Source organism: Nycticebus coucang, chromosome 4 (genome assembly GCF_027406575.1).
Source record: "Nycticebus coucang isolate mNycCou1 chromosome 4, mNycCou1.pri, whole genome shotgun sequence".
Lineage (NCBI taxonomy): Eukaryota > Metazoa > Chordata > Mammalia > Primates > Lorisidae > Nycticebus > Nycticebus coucang.
The window spans coordinates 146,659,805-146,679,163 of NC_069783.1; the positions used below are offsets into that span (position 1 = coordinate 146,659,805).

Below are 19,359 nucleotides of genomic sequence, written 5' to 3' on the forward strand. Positions count from 1 at the left end.
TTGAAAAGCACCGGGGCCCAAATTCTTCAAAAGTCAAGGAAGTATTCTTTTATAAACAACGAGAGTTATCTTCTTCAATGAAAACACATACCTATGCATCCCCAGGAATACTGTGATTTCTTAAAGGCAAAATCCATACAGAAAACAAACCACCTTCTCTCTTACTCTCTGACCTCTTTGATCCACAGACCCCCTACAAAACTCCAGGCTCATTTCAGTGTAGAAAAGCAGGCCATATAAGGAAGAAAATCATTTTTAGATATGTAATCAAAGTAACACTTACTGCTGGTTCAACTTGACTTCGATCTGCAATATCTATGTGGACAATTTCAACAGTTTTCCATATGTTTGGATCTAAACCATGTACCTATAAATGACAAAGAAAACAAAATAAACTAGATTATTCTTGTTAGATAACACTATAAACTTACACATAAAATCTTTACCTCAAGTCTCTCAGGGTACATTATGGGGAATTTAGAAATCCAAATTACTACTTCATGAAATTAGCTATCTGAAATCTTGAGAGATCTAGAAATCTTTTGTTACCCCTTATAATCTCAAATAATAAGGGGGAGAGGGTTTGAAGATGCTGCCAAATGAACAAAAATTTGCTGATATTATTTTCAGGTAGTCCTTGGAGATGATTTAGATAATAAAATCTATGTGACCGATGTTTAACCCAAATGATACCCAACAAAATCCTTGAAACCTATAAAAACATAAGGTGACATTCTAAGTAGATTTTAAGATGCTCCACTACATCATCTAAAATCTTTCCTGAATTTGATTACCCTAAAGCTATTCAGTTTCAGTATGATGTCAACTCCTCTAGACTTCATGCTGTCCCATCATTTATTTCTGAAACTCCATCTACAAACCAATTAAAAATTGTTTAAAAACTGCCAAAGACATGCCCACTTGAAAGCTAAAAATGACAGATTAAAACACACCAAACTGTTTCATTTAGACTCCAAACTTTAGAGCCATACAATGAAAAACTACATGTAATGTCAAATAATCACTTGAAAGTCAAATACTACAAACTAAAATTCAAAAGTTGTATTAATTAGTGTCCATAACATAAAAGCATAGTAATACAACACCAGGAACAGAATTTACCATAGCCATTAGCTCACTCTCATGTAACAGTGTGTCATATGGTTCGGACAGTAGTTCTCAACTGCAGAGTGCACCAGAAAATAGACTGCTAGACCCTACCACCAGAGATTCTGATTCAGCAGCTCCTGGGTGGAGCCTGAGTATTGGCAAAGTCCACGGATAATGTATGGATGCTGCTCGTCCAACAAGGACACTTTTGAGGACCACAGGGCCAAGGGTATCAAACCATACCAGATGCCCTCCCATGTTCCATGGCAAACCTTACCAAAAGTTAATGATTACATTTGAGTTCTAATTGATATTTTCGAAACTTAGAGATAAATGTGTACCAACTAATAAAGACATTAAGAGAGGAGCTTGTCAACGTTTTTGTAAATTATTCAAACAACCTTCTCCTCCTGCCTTCTGGCCATTTCTCTAACGTCAACTCACATCCCAGCAAACTGGAGTGGCAGTAACAATTTTAAAGCAATTAATTCTGCTATGAGGAACAGCTCTAGTAAATAGTTTGAGATGAAAGCAATCTAATTGGTAAAACTAATAGCTAAAATTGAGTTGGGATTATCTGTGAATTTTGTTTACCCATACTCAACCAGTATCACAGATAAACAAGAGTTGCTGATAAAAACAGCAACTCACCAAAATCCATTCAAGTGTCAAGGCAAGGGGATTGACAGGGAAAGCCTGTTTGGTTGCTGGTTGCTTGTCTTACTTCAATTTGACACAGCCTGCTTACTACGGCCAGGTGCTAGTCCAACATAGGTGACATTACTTTGGAGACAATAAAGTGAACTACATACAGTGTTTCCATTTCTAAGGGCTTCTGCACTATAAGCGCAGAGTTGAAACTTACATTTTCTAATGTTCCCAAGTCTGGTTTGTGCCACGTTTCAATTTTAATGAAGAAATCATCTTTCATATATTCATTCTGCAGAAAACACAACAGGAAAATGACAGTAATCTTTCACTGGTTCTTTGGGGCTCATGTCTGAGGAAAGCATTCCCAGTATAAACATCCATGCTTTGACTCTACAAGGAGACCAATCCTCAAGTGACAAAGAATCATTAGCTACCAATTTTTACAGACTTGTGTCACGCAAACCAAATGCGGCATGATTTTAAATAATTTAAACAATCCTACTTGCTATGCAATCCAAAGGGCCTACTAAAGGAGCAGTGAGGTTTGGTGAGCCAACTGGGCATTCAAAAGCAGTAGCAAAAACAAAATAAAATCAGTAAGGAGATTTTGAGACAGGGTGGAGAAAGAGCCCATTAACACTGGGAATACGTGGTAGAGTCTGGGCTGAACACAGGGAAGGGAGCCATGCAGTGATAGACAATTTTAATGAAAAAGTAAAGAACAGTTAAAAATAATTATGGAAAACATAGTTTAAACAATGAAGAGTAATGCGACACAAAAATAGTTTTACTCACCGTTACAACTGAGGCATAATGGAGAGGCAGGCAATAAAAGGGGGAAAATTTCAGAATATTAATTGGAGTCATAACAATCTATCCCAATATATAACATCACAGAGACTAAACTACCTGAAAACAGAGAACATGTAGTAGCTTAAATCTGTAAAACACTTTCTATATAATAACACTATAGGATACTTTAGATTATGAGTACATATAGTATGAAAATAATGTAATTTCAAAATAATGTTGAAAAGAATAATGTCACAAAAGGAAAACAATAGGTTAATTTAGGAAATGATGAGAAACTGTTTCAGAAGTCTGTATATTTCTCCTCTATTAGGTGGCAATCAAAGTATTGCCAAAAGATACTTCAGAGTGGATGACCTTTCCTTAAGATTTCAGGATTCCTTTCATTTGCTCACCCCTGGACCCAGGACAGTCAAGCAGGGACCCCAATGTGATTGTCATCTGGGAATGAATGAACTTATACCCTCTGTAAATGAGTGAGGGAAAGAACCCAAAGCAGCCTCTCCTCTGCTATCACTCAGGCAATAACTATCCGAGAACCTACAGAAGACCTTGCCCATTGTAACCCTTTTCAAAGGTGTCAGCACCAGGAGTCCCTCTCCTCATCCTCAAGGTGGAGGGGTGAAATGGCTGCTGGAGACCAAGCTTACTTGTTCTACAGTAGGGGTATGCATTCCAGGCTTTCTCATGAAACACCAAGGAGCCCTCAGGAGCAATCATCCTCACGAATGCAGGAACTTTGCTGTGAGGAGAGAGATACTAGATATGTTTTCAACAGCACTATCAATTCTTTCTAATTATCAAACTGCTTCAAAGAATGCTGTAACTGAAGGTGACCACTTAGACATTTGATGACCTGGTATTAAAGACTGCTACCAACAGTTTATTTCAATCCTGAAGTAATCCAGTGGAAAACTAATGTAAAAATAACAGAATGGGGCGGTTTGTGGCTCAGTGGGTGGGTGCCAGACACATACATCAAGGATGGCGGATTTGAACCCACCCCCAGCCAGCTAAAACAGCAATGACAACTACAACATAAAAAGAGCCAGGAGTTGTGGTGAGCACCTGTAGCCCCAGCAGCTCGGGAGGCTAAGGCAAGATAATGGCTTAAGCCCAAGAGTTGGAGGTTGCTGTGAGCTGTAACGCCATGACACTCTACCAAGGGCAACAGAGTGAGACTCTGTCTCAAAAAAATAAAAAATAAAAAGAATACAATGATTAAGAATGTTTCACTATATGCTTTTTTTTAATAGAAGCAATTCTTTCTTAGGGGCTTTAGATCTATTACCATGATCTGAAATCTAGTTGAGACTACTCAACCTGCTCATTTATACAATATGGAAATTCTCTCTCATATTTAGACTATGTTACACTGTTTAATGCAAAAACCCTAGAATAAGGGGATATCTCAGGATAAGACCTAATAGACTCGAAGAAAAACAACAAAGTGAAAGATTTATGTAGAAAATGAGAAAACAAAGCTTATTCAAGTATAAAATTTTGTATGTGTGGATATCACTCACTGCTACACAAATAGTCAGAGGAAGAGAAGGATTAAGTATATGATTCATCTATAAGTTCATGCAAATTTATAAGATAATCAGGGAAAATCCCAATATATAAATGAGTAAAGGACATCCATAGACCCATTACAAATAGAAAATGCTACTCCTTAACAAATGGAAAAATGAGTCTCACCAGTCTTCAAAAAAATGCAAATGAAATGACTATTTTTACAGATTGGAGCCTACTGTAAAGAGGATAGTTTTATACATTGTCATAAGCTTTTCACACAGACTGGATTAAAATCCCAACATTTCCATTCAGCTGTGTGACCTTGGGCATAGTACTTGGGGTCTCTGAACTTACTCAAATGTAGAATGGAGTTCATAATACCTACTCTGCAGGGCTATTTGAGAAGATTAAATCACATAATGTCTGTAATATGTTTGGCACATTGCCCAGTAAAATGGGAGCTCAAAAAATGGTAGGTACTGCTTTATAATAGCAGCTGACACAGAGCTGGTAACTTTCGCACACCTTTCGTCACTTACATCTTCCAACAACACTATGAAGTAAGCATTTACATGGCTAAATAACTAGATGTCAAAACTATGTCCTCAAACTGCATGTCCTGTAATTGAAGGTGACATATTTTCATATCTCAAAACTTTCATGCAGGACTTAAGTTCTTCAATTAGAAGAACAAACTAAGGAAACCTGGGAGCCGGAAAGGAATTCTGACGTTGTAATGAGATTGAGCAGTTGGCCAGAGCTATTCCTATGTTGAATTTTATAGACTAAGCAAGATAGATGGTAAGGAACCCCATGCCAGTTGGCGCTATACAGCAAAAGAAGACAAAGTGTTGACAATCCTTTCATTTACCCTGTTCAGTCACTGGGCCAACTGCGAGTTAAGAATGGGTGCATAGTTTGGGGATTCCGCTATTCTGACAAATTAAATCAATGGAAAAGAAAAACTCAAGTATTCCTATAACATGTGGCAGTACAAGTCAGAGTCCACAGAAATAAAGAGAATTACATGTGCCCTCACATCCTTGAAAAATAATAATTCTTTGATAACTTATTCTTTTGAAATGGTAGGGCAATTCATACAAACTTCAGAAATATGAAATCAGGACAACTGAAAATAATAAAAGTCAAAGAATATCTAGTAGTCCAAAAAATTTTTCACATTGCTAAAAAATGAGAACCAAAATCCCTTTTAAAAGTGGGTGAGGTCTAACATGCAATGCATACGGGTAAACTTTTTTTAAGAGCAGGGTCTTCCTCTCTTTGCCTGAGCTGGAGTGCAGTGGAGCAATCATAACTCACTGCAACCTTGAACTCCTGGGCTCAAGTGACCCTTCTGACTTAGCCTCCCCAGTAGTTAGCACTATAGGTATGGATGACCATGCCCAGCGGATATTTTTTATTTTTTGTGAAGATGGAATCTGGCGTGTACACTATCTAGGCTGGTCTCAAAGTCCTAGACTCAAAAGATCCTCCTGCCTCCGCCTCCCAAAGTGCTGTAAATACCAGCATCAGCCACTGCACCCAACGCAAAATGCCAACTATCTTATTTCTATGATATTTTTTCCACTATGTGAATTTCAACAATTCAGTTTATGTTTGAATAGTTACTGAACTCCAAACTTAGTTGTATTCAAATGTATTGGCTTTTTAAACATTTAACATACGAACACTAACAAATACATCTCACCTCAAATAAATCTAAATAACTGACTAAATTGGGGAAATGTATAAATGGAGTAAATAAAACTAAATTTCTAAATTTCTCCACTTTAAAAGAGGAATTTTCATTAATGGCAACTTTAATATATTCCTAATAAGGCAGTTTAAGTGTGCCATTTATATATAATTAAAAGCATACACATCATTTTTCCATGTTAGTTGTAACTCAGTAACTCACTTTAGTAAAATACAGGAAATTCCTGTTTTGGAAGTTTAGAGAGCCTCAGGAAAGGCACAATTATTAACCACATTAACAAAATGTAGACAGACCTTCAAAAACAAACACAAAAGACAGTCCTTCTCTTGCTCTCTCAAACTATTCAAGAAACAGGTTCCCTAGTGATAAGTGTTCATAATGGTGCTTACTTATTTCAAGGTACATGCATCTAAATTTCAGCTGTTTGCAAGAAATCACAGCATAACACTCAAAAGCATGAAGGTTCTTTAAGAATATATTGCCGAACTTAGCGCCTGTAGCCAAAATTAGAGCAGAATTAAATGAAATTGAAAACAAAAGGATTATATAACAGATCAATCAATCAAAAAGTTGGTTTTTTGAAAAGGTCAATAAAATAGATAAACCTTTGGCTAACTTAACCAGGAAAAAAAGATACAATCTCTAATTTCATCAATCAGAAATGGTAAAGACAAAGTAACAATAGATCCCTCAGAAATTCAAAAAATCCTTAAAGAATATTACAAGAAACTTCATTCTCAGAAATTTGAAAATCTGATGGAAATTAACCAATACCTGGAAGCACACCACCTTCCAAGACTTAGCCAGTATCAAGTGGAAATGTTGAACAGGCCTATATCAAGTTCTGAAATAGCATCAACTATACAAAATCTCCCTAAGAAGAAAAGCCCAGGACCAGATGGCTTCACATCAGAATTCTACCTAACCTTTAAAGAGGAACTAGTACCTATATTACTTAACCTTTTCCAAAATATAAACAAAGAAGGAATACTACCGAACACACTCTGTGAAGAAAACATCACTTTGATCCCCAAACCAGGAAAAGACCCAAGAAAAAAAGAAAATTACTGACCAATATCTCTAATGAATATTGATGCGAAAATATTGAACAAGATCCTAACACACAGAATCCAGCAACACATCAAACAAATTATATACCATGACCAAGTGGGTTTTATCCCAGGGTCTCAAGGCTGGTTCAATATATGTAAACCTATAAATACAATTCATCGCATAAACAAATTAAAAAACAAAGACCATATGATTCTCTCAAATGATGCAGAAAAAGCTTTTGATAATATCCAGCATCCCTTCATGATCAGAACACTTAAGAAAATTGGTATAGGGCGGCGCCTGTGCCTCAGTGAGTAGGGCACCGGCCCTATATGCCGAGGGTGGCGGGTTCAAACCCAGCCCCGGCCAAACTGCAACAACAAAAAAAATAGCCAGGCGTTGTGGCGGGCGCCTGTAGTCCCAGCTGCTCAGGAGGCTGAGGCAAGAGAATAGCGTAAGCCCAAGAGTTAGAGGTTGCTGTGAGCCGTGTGATGCCACGGCACTCTACCCGAGGGCGGTACAGTGAGACTCTGTCTCTACCAAAAAAAGAAAAAAAAATTGGTATAGAAGGGACATTTCTTAAACTGATAGAGGCCATCTACAACAAACCCACAGCCAATATCATATTGGATGGAGTTAAATTGAAATCATTTCCACTCAGATCAGGAAGCAGGAAAGGCTGCCCATTGTCTCCACTGCTCTTTAACACCGTAATGCAAGTTTTAGCCATCACAACTAGGGAAGAAAAGGCGATCAAGGGTATCCATATAGGGTCAGAAGAGATCAAACTTTCCCTCTTTGCAGATGATATGATTGTATATCTGGAAAACAACAGGGATTCTACTACAAAACTCTTTGAAGTGATCAAGGAATACAGCAGTGTCTCAGATTACAAAATCAACATTCATAAATCGGTAGCCTTTATATATATCAACAATACTCAAGCTGAAAAAACAGTCAAGGACTCTATTCCGTTCACAGTAGTGCCAAAGAAGATGAAATATTTCAGAGTTTACCTAACAAAGGACGTGAAAGATCTCTATAAAGAGAACTATGAAACTCTAAGGAAAGAAATAGCTGAAGATGTTAACAAATGGAAAAACATACCATGCTCGTGGCTGGGAAGAATCAACATTGTTAAAATGTCCATACTACCCAGAGCAATATACAATTTTAATGCAATCCCTATTAAAACTCCACTGTCATACTTTAAAGATCTCAAAAAAATAATATGGAATCAGAAAAAAACTCAAATAGCCAAGACATTACTCAGAAATAAAAACAAAGCAGGAGGAATCACGCTACCAGACCTCAGACTATACTTTAAATCTATAGTGATCAAAACAGCGTGGTACTGGCACAAAAACAGATAGGTAGATGTATGGAACAGAATCGAGAACCAAGAGATGAACCCAGCTACTTACTGTTATTTGATATTTGACAAGCCAATTAAAAACATTGAGTGGGGAAAAGATTCCCTATTTAACAAATGGTGCTGGGTGAACTGGCTGGCGACCTGTAGAAGACTGAAACTGGACCCGCATCTTTCACCATTAAGTAAGATAGACTCTCACTGTATTAAAAATTTAAACTTAAGACATGAAACTAAAAATACTAGAAGAAAGTGCAGGGAAAACTCTTGAAGAAATTGGCCTGGGCGAATATTTTATGAGGAGGATCCCCCTGAGGCAATTGAAGCAGCTTCAAAAATAAACTACTGGGACCTGATCAAACTAAAAACTTCTGCACAGCCAAGAACACAGTAAGTAAAGCAAGCAGACAGCCCTCAGAATGGGAGAAGGTATTTGCAGGTTATGTCTCCGACAAAGATTTAATAACCAGAATCCACAGAGAACTCAAACGTATAAGCAAGAAAAGAACAAGAGATCCCATCTCAGGGTGGGCAAGGGACATGAAGAGAAAACTCTCTGAAGAAGACAGATGCACAGCCTATAGACATATGAAAAAATGTTCATCATCCTTAATCATCAGAGAAATGCAAATCAAAACTACTTTCAGGTACCTACTATCTAACTCTAGTAAGATTAGCCCATATCACAAAATCCCAAAACCAGAGATGTTGGCATGGATGTGGAGGAAAGGGAACACTTCTACACTGCTGATGGGAATGCAAACTAATACCTTCCTTTTGGAAAGATGTTTGGAGAACACTTAGAGAACTAAAAATAGACCTGCCATTAGATCCTACAATTCCTCTACTAGGTATATACCCAGAAGACCAAAAATCACATTATAACAAAGATATTTGTACCACAATGTTCATTGCAGCCCAATTCATAATTGGTAAATCATGGAAGGAGCCCAGGGGCCCATTACCCACGAATGGATCAATAAATTGTGGTATACATACACCATGAAATATTATGCAACCTTAAAGAAAGATGGGGACTTTACCTCTTTCATGTTTACATGGATGGAGCTGGAACATATTCTTCTTAGCAAAGTATCTCAAGAATGGAAGAAAAAGTATCCCATATACTCAGCCCTACTATGAACCTATTTATAGCTTTCATATGAAAGCTTTAACCTCTCCTAAGAGTATGGGGAAAGGGGAAAGGGAGGGGAGGATGGATGGAGGGAGGGTGATTGGTGGGACCACACCTATGGTGCATTTTACAAGGGCACATGTGAAACTTACTAAATGTAGAATATAAATGTCTTAACATAATAACTAAGAAAATGCCATGAAGGCTATGTTAACCAGTTTGATGAAAATATTTCAAATTGTATATAAAACCAGCACTTTGTACCCCATGACTGCATTAATATACACAGCTATGATTTAATTAAAAAAAAAAGGAAGAAAAAAATTGAAACCTAAAAATTAAAAAAAAAGAAAATTCCTAAGCTTCTCAGTAATGTGGTCTAACAAAAAAAAAGAAAGAATATATTGCCCGACTTAGCGCCTGTAGTTCAGTGGCTAGGGCGCCGGCCGCATACACCAGGGCTGGGGGGTTCGAACCTGGCCTGGGCCTGCCAAACAACAATAACAACTACAATAAACAAAACAGCTGGGTGTTGTGGCAGGAGCCTGTAGTCTCACCTTCTTGGGAGGCTGCGGCAAGAGAATTGCTTCAGCCCAAGAGTTTGAGGTTGCGGTGAGCTGTGATGCCATGGCACTCTACCCAGGGCAACAGAGTGAGACTGTTTATTAAAAAAAAAGGCTCAGTGCCTGTAGGTCAGCGATTAGGGTGCTGGCCACATACATCAGAGCTGGCAGGTTCAAATCCGGCCTTGGCCTGCTAAACAACAATGACAACTACAACAGAAAAATAGCTGGGCATAGTGGCAGGCACCTGTAGTCCCAGCTACTCAGGAGGCTGAGGCATGAGAATCGCTTAAGCCCAAGAGTTGGATGTTGCTGTGAGCTGTGACACCACAGCACTCTACCGAGGGCAACAAAGTGAGACTCTGTCTCAAAAATAAATAAATAAATAAAAATAATAAAAGAAGTACAGATTATGCTAAGTGAAAGCAGCCAATCACAAAAGGCCACACATTATATAGTTCTGTTTATATAAAAAGCCCACAATAGGCATAGCTACAAAGACAGCAAATCAGCCAAAAGTTGGTGGGCAGTCATGGGAACAGGGTTTCTGAGGGGGCATTGTCATTGTTAATCTAATTTGAGAATGTTTAAAATTAGATTAACAATGACAGTTGTACAACTATATAATAAAAATTACAAAAGTGTACACTTAAAAAGGATGAATTTTATGGCATATAAACTATATCACAGTATTTTTAAGTCAACAAAAGGAGGAGAAAAAGAACAGATAGCAGGATATCCATCTAGAGGCAATGGAGAAGTTCAAGAGAGAATGGTAACTTAGATTTACAACAGCAATGGAGACGGGAAAGACAGATGAATGCAAAGATGTAAGGGGGAAAATTACAAATATGATTTAAGATCCTGATTTGTGAGAAGGGAATAAAATAACCAGACATAAACTGGCTAACTTCTGGGAGAGAGGAGACTCTAAAGTATTAGATAATTATAAAAAACAGAGAGATAATATATATTTTTCAACCAATAAAAAGGGGACAGTAATGAAAAATGAGATATACCATAAATAGAAAACAATTATTTTTCAGAAAATAGTTGATATTTTTCTGAAATAGAATCATTTTTGTGAAACTCTAAACTGCAAAATTTAAGACTCTGAACTACGTAAAAGAAAAAAACAATATGCTGTGTCTAGGTTGGCTAATTTGTGACTCAAGAACAAATTACTATATTTGGCTGACATTTATTAATTTATTTTATACAAGATGCTCTCTAAATGTTAAGTATCACATATAACAATCTTTAAATTTTCAGGTGATTTAAATTTCTCATTTTAAAATGTCTTCTTTTGTTTACCAAAATGAACTCTTACCTTGATTCATAAGAAATTTTAAAATAATTATTTTTTCAATAAAACTTCTGTTCTTTAAACTTTTGAGGAACAAGGTCATTGTAGAATTGGCAAAGCTTTACAAATCCTCCATCATCCAGACTGACTGAAAATAGCGAAGGTGCATAATGTTTATGCAGAATAAATAGAATAAAGCTGATTTCCCCCAAAATGGGACAGCAAACAAACAAAAAGGATTAGTCAATATTTCCCTACAGTGAGGTCTCAGGAGAGCTGCAAGATTTTCTCTGAAATACCTTCTGAAAAATTGTTAACATATTTCCTCGTCCTTCTTCAAAATTCTTTGCTTAGGAAATTCCCTCCTCTTTTATCATTATCCACTACTAAGTGCATATTAAGTAAGGAAACATACTCAAACTCTAGTGTAAAATAGAATGCAAGAAGACAAAAACATACATACGTGGAACTACATGAACAGGTGTCAAAATGAGTAGAAGTCAGAAAAATAACAAGGAAAAGGGACCAATATGAATAAAAGCAGCCAAGGAATGTCTCTGCACAGGGCAGGTCCTATGTTCAGAATATCAGGCAGGTTATGAGAGGCCTGACATCAGAAGAAAAAAGCATAGGGGCTGAACAAAAAAGGCTGGGGGAGAGCGAGGGAGTCTCCGCACAGAATGTTTAAGGAGGACAACAAAGAAACTGGTTTTCTTAGAGACAAGGGTTTCTATTCCAGATGAAGGCACAACAATTAGGGAATATATGAATAATCCTAAGTACACTGTTAAGTTTAACTTTATTTTGGAGGAAGATTTTAGACCCTAAAGATGTATGAGAAAAACAGATATGCTGAAATTTGAGGTTTTGGAAAACTTTCTCTCCCATGGAGCTAACTTCAGGAAATGAAAAACATTCCAACTCTCCCACAGAGCTCAGCAATAGAGCAAAGTGGTTAAAAGGGCAGGTTCTAGAGTCACAATGCCTGCCTGCACCCAAGTCCTATTTCTACTACAAACAGCAGTGAGACACAGGGCAAGTTGCTTAACCTTTCTTGACCTCAGTTTCTTCACAGCTAAGGTTCCTGGGGTGAATGAACAAGCTCCCACCTAGAGCATTTACGGTAACCCAATGACCATCACACAACAAGAATACATAAGTACTAGTGCTCTGTTTAGAAGTACCATGGGTGACTGTTCATTATAAATTAGCAAGCCAAGTACGGACTTCATAAAAAAAAATGTATTACAGGTTCAAGGAAACCAGATATAGTAGAACTTCCATAGATGACCACTTCCCTACACTGACCACTTGAAATTGAGCTAATTTTCAGACCAGACATGCACCACATGTATGTATTAGTACAATGGGCCTAGTACCTTATGATGACCAGCTCCATATGTTGACCAGTTTATTACAGTTCCTTGGGTGGTCATGGCTTTACTGTATTTGAAATGTCCTTTGCAAATTATTAACTTTTGGATTTTGTTACTATCTGGTCAAGATCATCTTTTAAGTGTAAACATCTTACCAAGAAGTGTGCTGCTGAAATGCAAAACCATACTAGCCAGGGAATCCAGAGACTTTGGTGACACTGGGTAAAGCTGACCTTAGAATTTCAAGTATCTCAACTATAAAATAAGGCCTTGGCAGCCTGGGCCAAGTTGGTAATTCTACAGATGTTACACAGTGACAATGCACACAGCATAGGTTAACTAATGGAGTAAATGTTGGAAAAGGAAACCTATTTGTGGATGCAAACTTCACTTTCGCAGGAGAGCTGTAAAACTAGTGACCATGGATGTGTCTCCACCATGCTGAGACACTGATGCCCTTGAGGAAACTGAAGTCTGACGGGGCTACATCACCAGCCTTGCACAGTGAAGGCCTCACTGCTACATGATTCTCTGTTCTTCCTTATAGTTATCCTGTGGCTTATGTGCCTTCAATATGACAGTGACAAATCTAACTGTGAACATCTCATTGCCCTTGCCCCATAACCATTCCTTCCTCCAGATTCCTACAACTGGTCCCTGTTATGTCTTTATCAATGGATAGGTTTTTGGTTGCTTCTCATTGCTGACAGAGTGGCTATTATTTGCCACATTGAGACTCGTTACTGCCAACACCATTTGTTTTCTCCCTTCCCTGACATAGTGTGCTTCTGTCCACAGCTGCCATCTTTGTGTGACAAAGCCAGCTTCCTGTGGGCATCAAACTGCCCTCATCAGCCCATCAGACCCTCTCTTTCCCTTCTCGTGGGAGACCTGTGCTTATAGGGTTCCGAATTGTCAGGCACCTGAGACTGCCTACTATAAGCAAGAGTATGGAATTAAAAATCAGAGAATCCAAGTCTCTTTCACCATTCTGCCACTTATTAGCTGTGTGACCTTGGCTAAACATGTGCCTTAGTGTTTCGTATACAATACGAGGTCAGACAATTAAGTTCACAAACTCATCCTATATAAAATGCTACATATCTCAATAGTGAGTATCACTACAGTCACCTTTGAGGTACTCCCCTTGGGAAGCTATGCACCAACACCAGCACTAGTCCACCATTCAAAGCAATTTTGGAACTCTTTTTCTGGAATGGCCATTAGAGTTGTTGCTGTATGAGGTATGACAATTAAATTCATGAACTCATCCTAGAAAAAGTACTAACATACCTTATTGCTGAATATCACTACAGTCACTAGATGGCCAAGGGGAATACTTCAAAGGTAACATATTTACATAGTCCTTTTCAACTTAAGAGATTCACTATTTATGGGTAAAGTGCTACCTAAATCAACTGTTTCAAAAATAACATTTAACATTCCTTTTCTTTCTTATTAAAATGGAAATACAGAAAAGAAAAAAAAATTTTTAATCACCCACATCCTACCACTAGGTGATAGTTTTGACATTTTAATGAAACTTTTTCTAGACCGTCTTCTGATTTTCTAAAAAACACACATGAATGTATGTATTATCTAGCAAATGGTCTTTTCCATGTAATAATAGATAAAACATTTCCTCAGGCCAGGCATGTGCCTCATGTCTATAATCCCAGCACTTTGGGAGGCCAAAGTGGGAGGATCACTTGAGAAAAAGAGTTTGAGACCATCTTGGGCAACACAGCAAAACCCTTCCTCTACCCCCCATCCCCATGTATGGTGGCACCTATAGTCCCAGCTATGAGGAGGCTGATGACAGGAAGAGCATTTGAAGTTACAATAAGCTATGGCTGCACCACTGTACTCCAACCTGGGCAACCTTGGCTCTTAAAAAAATTTTTTGGGGGAGGCGGCGCCTGTGGTTCAAAGGAGTAGGGCATCGGCCCCATATACTGGAGGTAGTGGGTTCAAACCCAGCCCTGGCCAAAAACTGCAAAAAAAAGTTTTTTTTCCTCCATGTTCCAACTCTTAGCTTTCAACTAGAAGACATTTTGAATCTGTTTCAAATTAATTCATGTATGGAACAGTGATCTAAAAAGGACACCAAAGTCCTACATAAAATGTTATACATGGGTTTATTTTATAACATCCAAAAAGAATTATATATTTACAACAAGAATAACTTGAATGTGGTAGAATTCAATGGGGAAATGCAAAAATAATAGAAAAAGAAAGCCAAGTATCTGTAAATAAATTCAATACTTTCAATATTATATAGACTATACTATCTAGAAAGCCAAAATTCTCTCTCAATGGAAACTTTTTCACTTAAACTGAGGGTGCTTGAAACTTAGGGTTTCAAATTAATTGAAAATATGAATAAGACAGTCTCTACGGATAAGTGATTAGAGTTATTGGCTTCACTCCTGGAATTACTTCTAAAGTCAAACTTATAACAGAAGCAAAGAAATGCTGTATCAGTAGGAAAAAATAATGACAAAACTTAAGATTCTATAATTAATAACTAGTAGGTTATGTGTCACTATAAACCAAGCAATTTTAAGAATCTCTTTGAAATGAAGATGCACAAAAATACTGCGCACTATGGCTCATTTGCAACTTTATTGTTTTTAGAGACAAGTTCTCACTCTGACACCCAGACTAGAGTGCAGTGGCATGATCATAGCTCACTGCAGCTTTTAACGCCTGTGCTCTAGTAATCCTCCTGCCTCAGTCTCCCGAGTAACTGGAACTACAAACACACACACCACCATCCCCAGCTAATTTTCATCTGCAATTTTAAGAACCTCTACAAAATGTGAGCATGATACACTTCAATATGAAGAAAACAGAGGCAGAAGAGCACAGATTCCCTTTTACCTTTAGTAAACTGGGAAGACTATTAACAAAATAGATTCTTAAAAACCATTACTGGTCTTTTGCCCTTAGATAAATACTGGTATGCATTTTCTATTTTTAAATATGTATGCCTGGCTCAGGGCCTGTAGCACAGTGGTTACGGCACCATGCTCAACCACATACACTGAGGATGACAGGTTCAAACCCAGCCCGGGCCAGCTAAACAACAATGACAACAGCAACCAAAAATAGCCGGGGGTTGTGGCAGGTGCCTATAGTCCCAGTACTTGGGTGGCTGAGACAAGAGAATCACTTGAGCCCAAGAGTTTGAGGTTGCTGTGAGCTGTGACACTACAGCACTCTACTGAGGGCAACATAGTCAGACTCTGTCTCAAAAAATAAAATAAAATAAAAAAATAAATATGTATGAACCTCAATAAACCAAAGAGGAAAAAATGGACAAAAAATTTGAAGTCAAGTCACACAAGAAATCCAAATGGTCAGTTAACATGAAAAGACATTTAACCTCATTAATAAAAAAATACAGGCCAAGTATGGTGTGGTTCACACCTATAATCCTATCACTATGGGAGGCCGAGGAGGTGGGAGGATAACTTGAGGCTAAGAGTTTGAGACCAGCCTGGACAACATAGCAAGACTCCATCTTTACAAAAAATAAAAAACAAAATAAAATTAGCTGGGCATGGTGGCACCTGCTTATAGTCCTAGTTACTTGGAAGGCTAAGGTAGAAAGATTACTTAAGCCCAGGAATTGAAGGTTGCAAAGAGTTGTGATTACACCACTGCCTTCCATTCTGGGCAACACAGCAAGACCCTATCTCCAAAAGGAGAAGAGGAATACAAATTTAAACAAGAGACGATTGTTTTCTGGTCTATGAAATTAGCAAAAATTTAGATGACAGAAAAATATGGTTGAACACTATAAAACTCTTAGAGGGCAATTAGGCAGTAGTATCAGTATTTAAAATGTCCTTATCTTCCCAGTAATCTTACTTTCATAAATTTTTCCTAGAGAAACAGTAACATAAGGCATAAACACATATATATAACCATGTTCACAGAAACTTTATTTCTATCAGACAAAAACTAGAAAATACCTACAATACCTAAATGGACTTATGACTTAGGAAATGGTTAAGTAAACTATATGGTGTCAATACTGAAAAATTTTATGCAGCTTTAAAAAGAATCACATGGATATTAAAAAATAACATGGAGGATGTTTATGCTATATTATTGTGGGAAAAGTATAGGAAACTGCAGAATCACACAGTATGAACCCATTTTAAAAAAACTAGAAATTATTCGGGTGATTTATTTGTTTTCAAATATTTCTTTGAATATATACAGAAAATGACATGGAAGGATAAACCCTAAACCATTTCTAGTGTTTCTCTCTGTGATTACAGATACTTGATGGCAAGGAGTGGGGGCTAGGTTTTTACAGTCCTCGCTGTTGTTTGAATTTTTGTTTTAACGTATTACCCATATAATTAAAAACAGCCAAAAGGAAGAGGTTCTCTTAAAAATTAGAATACAACATATCACATTGAAATAAAAAATGTACCTCAACATGTCTACTATAGATAGTTACATGCTTCAAAAGTAAGCTGGGCAGTTACAGCGTATTTATTAATATCTAACATAGCAACTAAGCATCAAATGTGAATACCCCACTTACCTCTTTAGGTGATAAATTTTGTGTGTATACTGTCCCTTTTCTCCATCCTTCTCATAAGGTTCATTCTTTAACACTTCAATTCCTTCTCCACCACCAGTCTCATTCTTACTAGCTTCTGCAACAGTGTAAAGCTGCCCAACCTGATACTGAAATTGCAAAGAGCACAGAATTTCAGTAAGTCAGTAGGAACTGCAGAAATTTCCTAAGCTAAAATCTTAACATAGAAAAGCATATCCACACTATTTGGACATTTGTGCTATATAGAAAAACAACTCAAATTAGAAATCAGTGTGTTTAGGACGTCAAACATCAAATAATCATACAGTTTACATTTTACAGGATTTCCATTATTCAAAAAAAAATTGCCAGTTACAAATACTCTAGTGCTTTTATCAGTTTGTCAAGAAAATGTGTTACCACTTGGTTCAACTTTTGAACAATATACATGTGCTTTCTAAAGCACTTTCACATTTATTAGATCTCATTCAATATCACAAAATTCAAAGAAAAGTATGGCAGGAATAACTGTCACTTTGCCAACTAAAGCTAAGCAACCAGAATATTATTCTCAACAATACAGAGGAAATACATGTAGTATAATCACAAAAAAAGCCTAAAGATTCAAAGATTCTTCACTCATGAAAAGTCCAAATTTTAGTAGACTTCCAGGGATTTTTTTCCCCCCACAACTTATGTATTACAACTCAATTTTGCCCTTCCTCAGCCAACCAGAACCAGTTATTGGGTGTCCAGGATCAGAACTGTTAGTTATGAAGTCTCCCAGTAAACAGAAACTGCTCTTAAAGTATTATAAATATACAAGTATTTTATATTCTTCTCTGTTGTTTGCATTTTTATTATAGGCAGGAAATTGCTGGCAGCAGTTTCTATTTCATTTAAGTAAACCACAATTCTCAGTGGTCTGCATCAATACCTGTGAGTTAGCCGTACTGTCCTATATCAATCTGGAGCCACCAGTTCTAACAAACATTGTAAAAAGCCAATTTCTTTTTTGTGTTCTAATTTGTTCCAGTGACCCAATCATGGCACTATCTTCAAACTACAAATTTAGCTAAATTTCTTCCTTCCAATGAAGACAGCCTGAAGAAGATTTTTCTTCTTTATAAGCTTATTTTCAAAGAAAGGCATAAAAATCTACCTTGTAATTCAGAACTAGCATTTTATTTGAGGGACAAAAAATAGGGTTAAGTGTAAGCTCAGTAAACAGTATTAATCTAAAAGAGCTCACGGGGATATGTGCTACCCTACAGGTTAACTATATTTAAACACCCACACCTACAGACCCACAGACCAACTTACTCAATTTGGAAGGTTTAGGAAGATGAAACAAAAAATATTTCTTAAATGCTCCAAAAATAAATTTCTGTAGAAAGTGCTGAGAGGCTGCATTTCTCCTTTTGGCTTTCAATGATACTAACACTAGAGTAGGATTAGTCTAGCAATACCAAAGTCCTTAAATATCTCCAAAACATACTTTTCAACTCTGTCATATTCTGAAACAAGATTAAAATGTCTCTAAGTCAAAAAGAGACAAATTTCATATTGGTCAGGAACACACAGTAACACAGTAACAAAAATTCATACAAAAAAACACAGTATCCAAAAAATATTAATGGATTGATATTTTGTGGCATGCTACTAGGCCTTCCTTTATTCTCATTTTTTAGGAATAACGATAGAGACAACAGGTTTATTCAATCTTGAGTATAACGAAATGCTAAGAAGAGTATTCTAGGTGACAATATCAAAACTCAAAGATTTCAACAAGCTGATTCAATCAGCTGAAACCAAAAGAAAAATTTAACAAAAACAAATGTCAATATCCACATTGATGTTCAACCAACCAATTGTGCAAATAGAGAGTAAGGGTTCCTGGCACGTCTGGTGGGTGTTTTGATACAGTGAAACCTCAGGCACCACTGAGATATTTATGGCTATGTTCAAGTCTACACTAAACAGTGCCAGCTACTCTTTTTTAGTTCCTGCATTTTTTTCTGTCTTCTGTCAGTTGTCACTTTTCAGACTATCAATTTGCTTTGTCTCACTTCCAATTCAGTGCTTCTAATCTAGCATTAGCTCTAGAAAAACAAGATAACTGAGCAAGTGGGAACGGTGTATAAGTTAAGAGAAGGGTCCAGAGGGTTTAATGAGTTTTGCTACACA

General features: G+C 37.1%; 1 protein-coding gene across 5 annotated transcripts in view; it reads right to left on the reverse strand.

Annotated features, from left to right (window-relative positions):
* The window catches only part of PITPNB (phosphatidylinositol transfer protein beta), a 76,988-nt gene that overhangs the window by 48,726 nt on the left and 8,903 nt on the right, over positions 1 to 19,359 (reverse strand). For all 5 annotated transcript variants that reach the window (XM_053587361.1, XM_053587358.1, XM_053587359.1 and 2 more), the window contains exons 3-6: positions 17,176 to 17,321; positions 2,557 to 3,313; positions 1,976 to 2,050; positions 284 to 367 (exon numbers count right to left, since the gene is read on the reverse strand). In XM_053587361.1, the coding sequence (XP_053443336.1) occupies positions 284 to 367; positions 1,976 to 2,050; positions 2,557 to 2,628 (231 nt within the window). In that variant the 5' untranslated portion in view covers positions 2,629 to 3,313; positions 17,176 to 17,321. The remainder of the gene's footprint in view (positions 1 to 283; positions 368 to 1,975; positions 2,051 to 2,556; positions 3,314 to 17,175; positions 17,322 to 19,359) is intronic.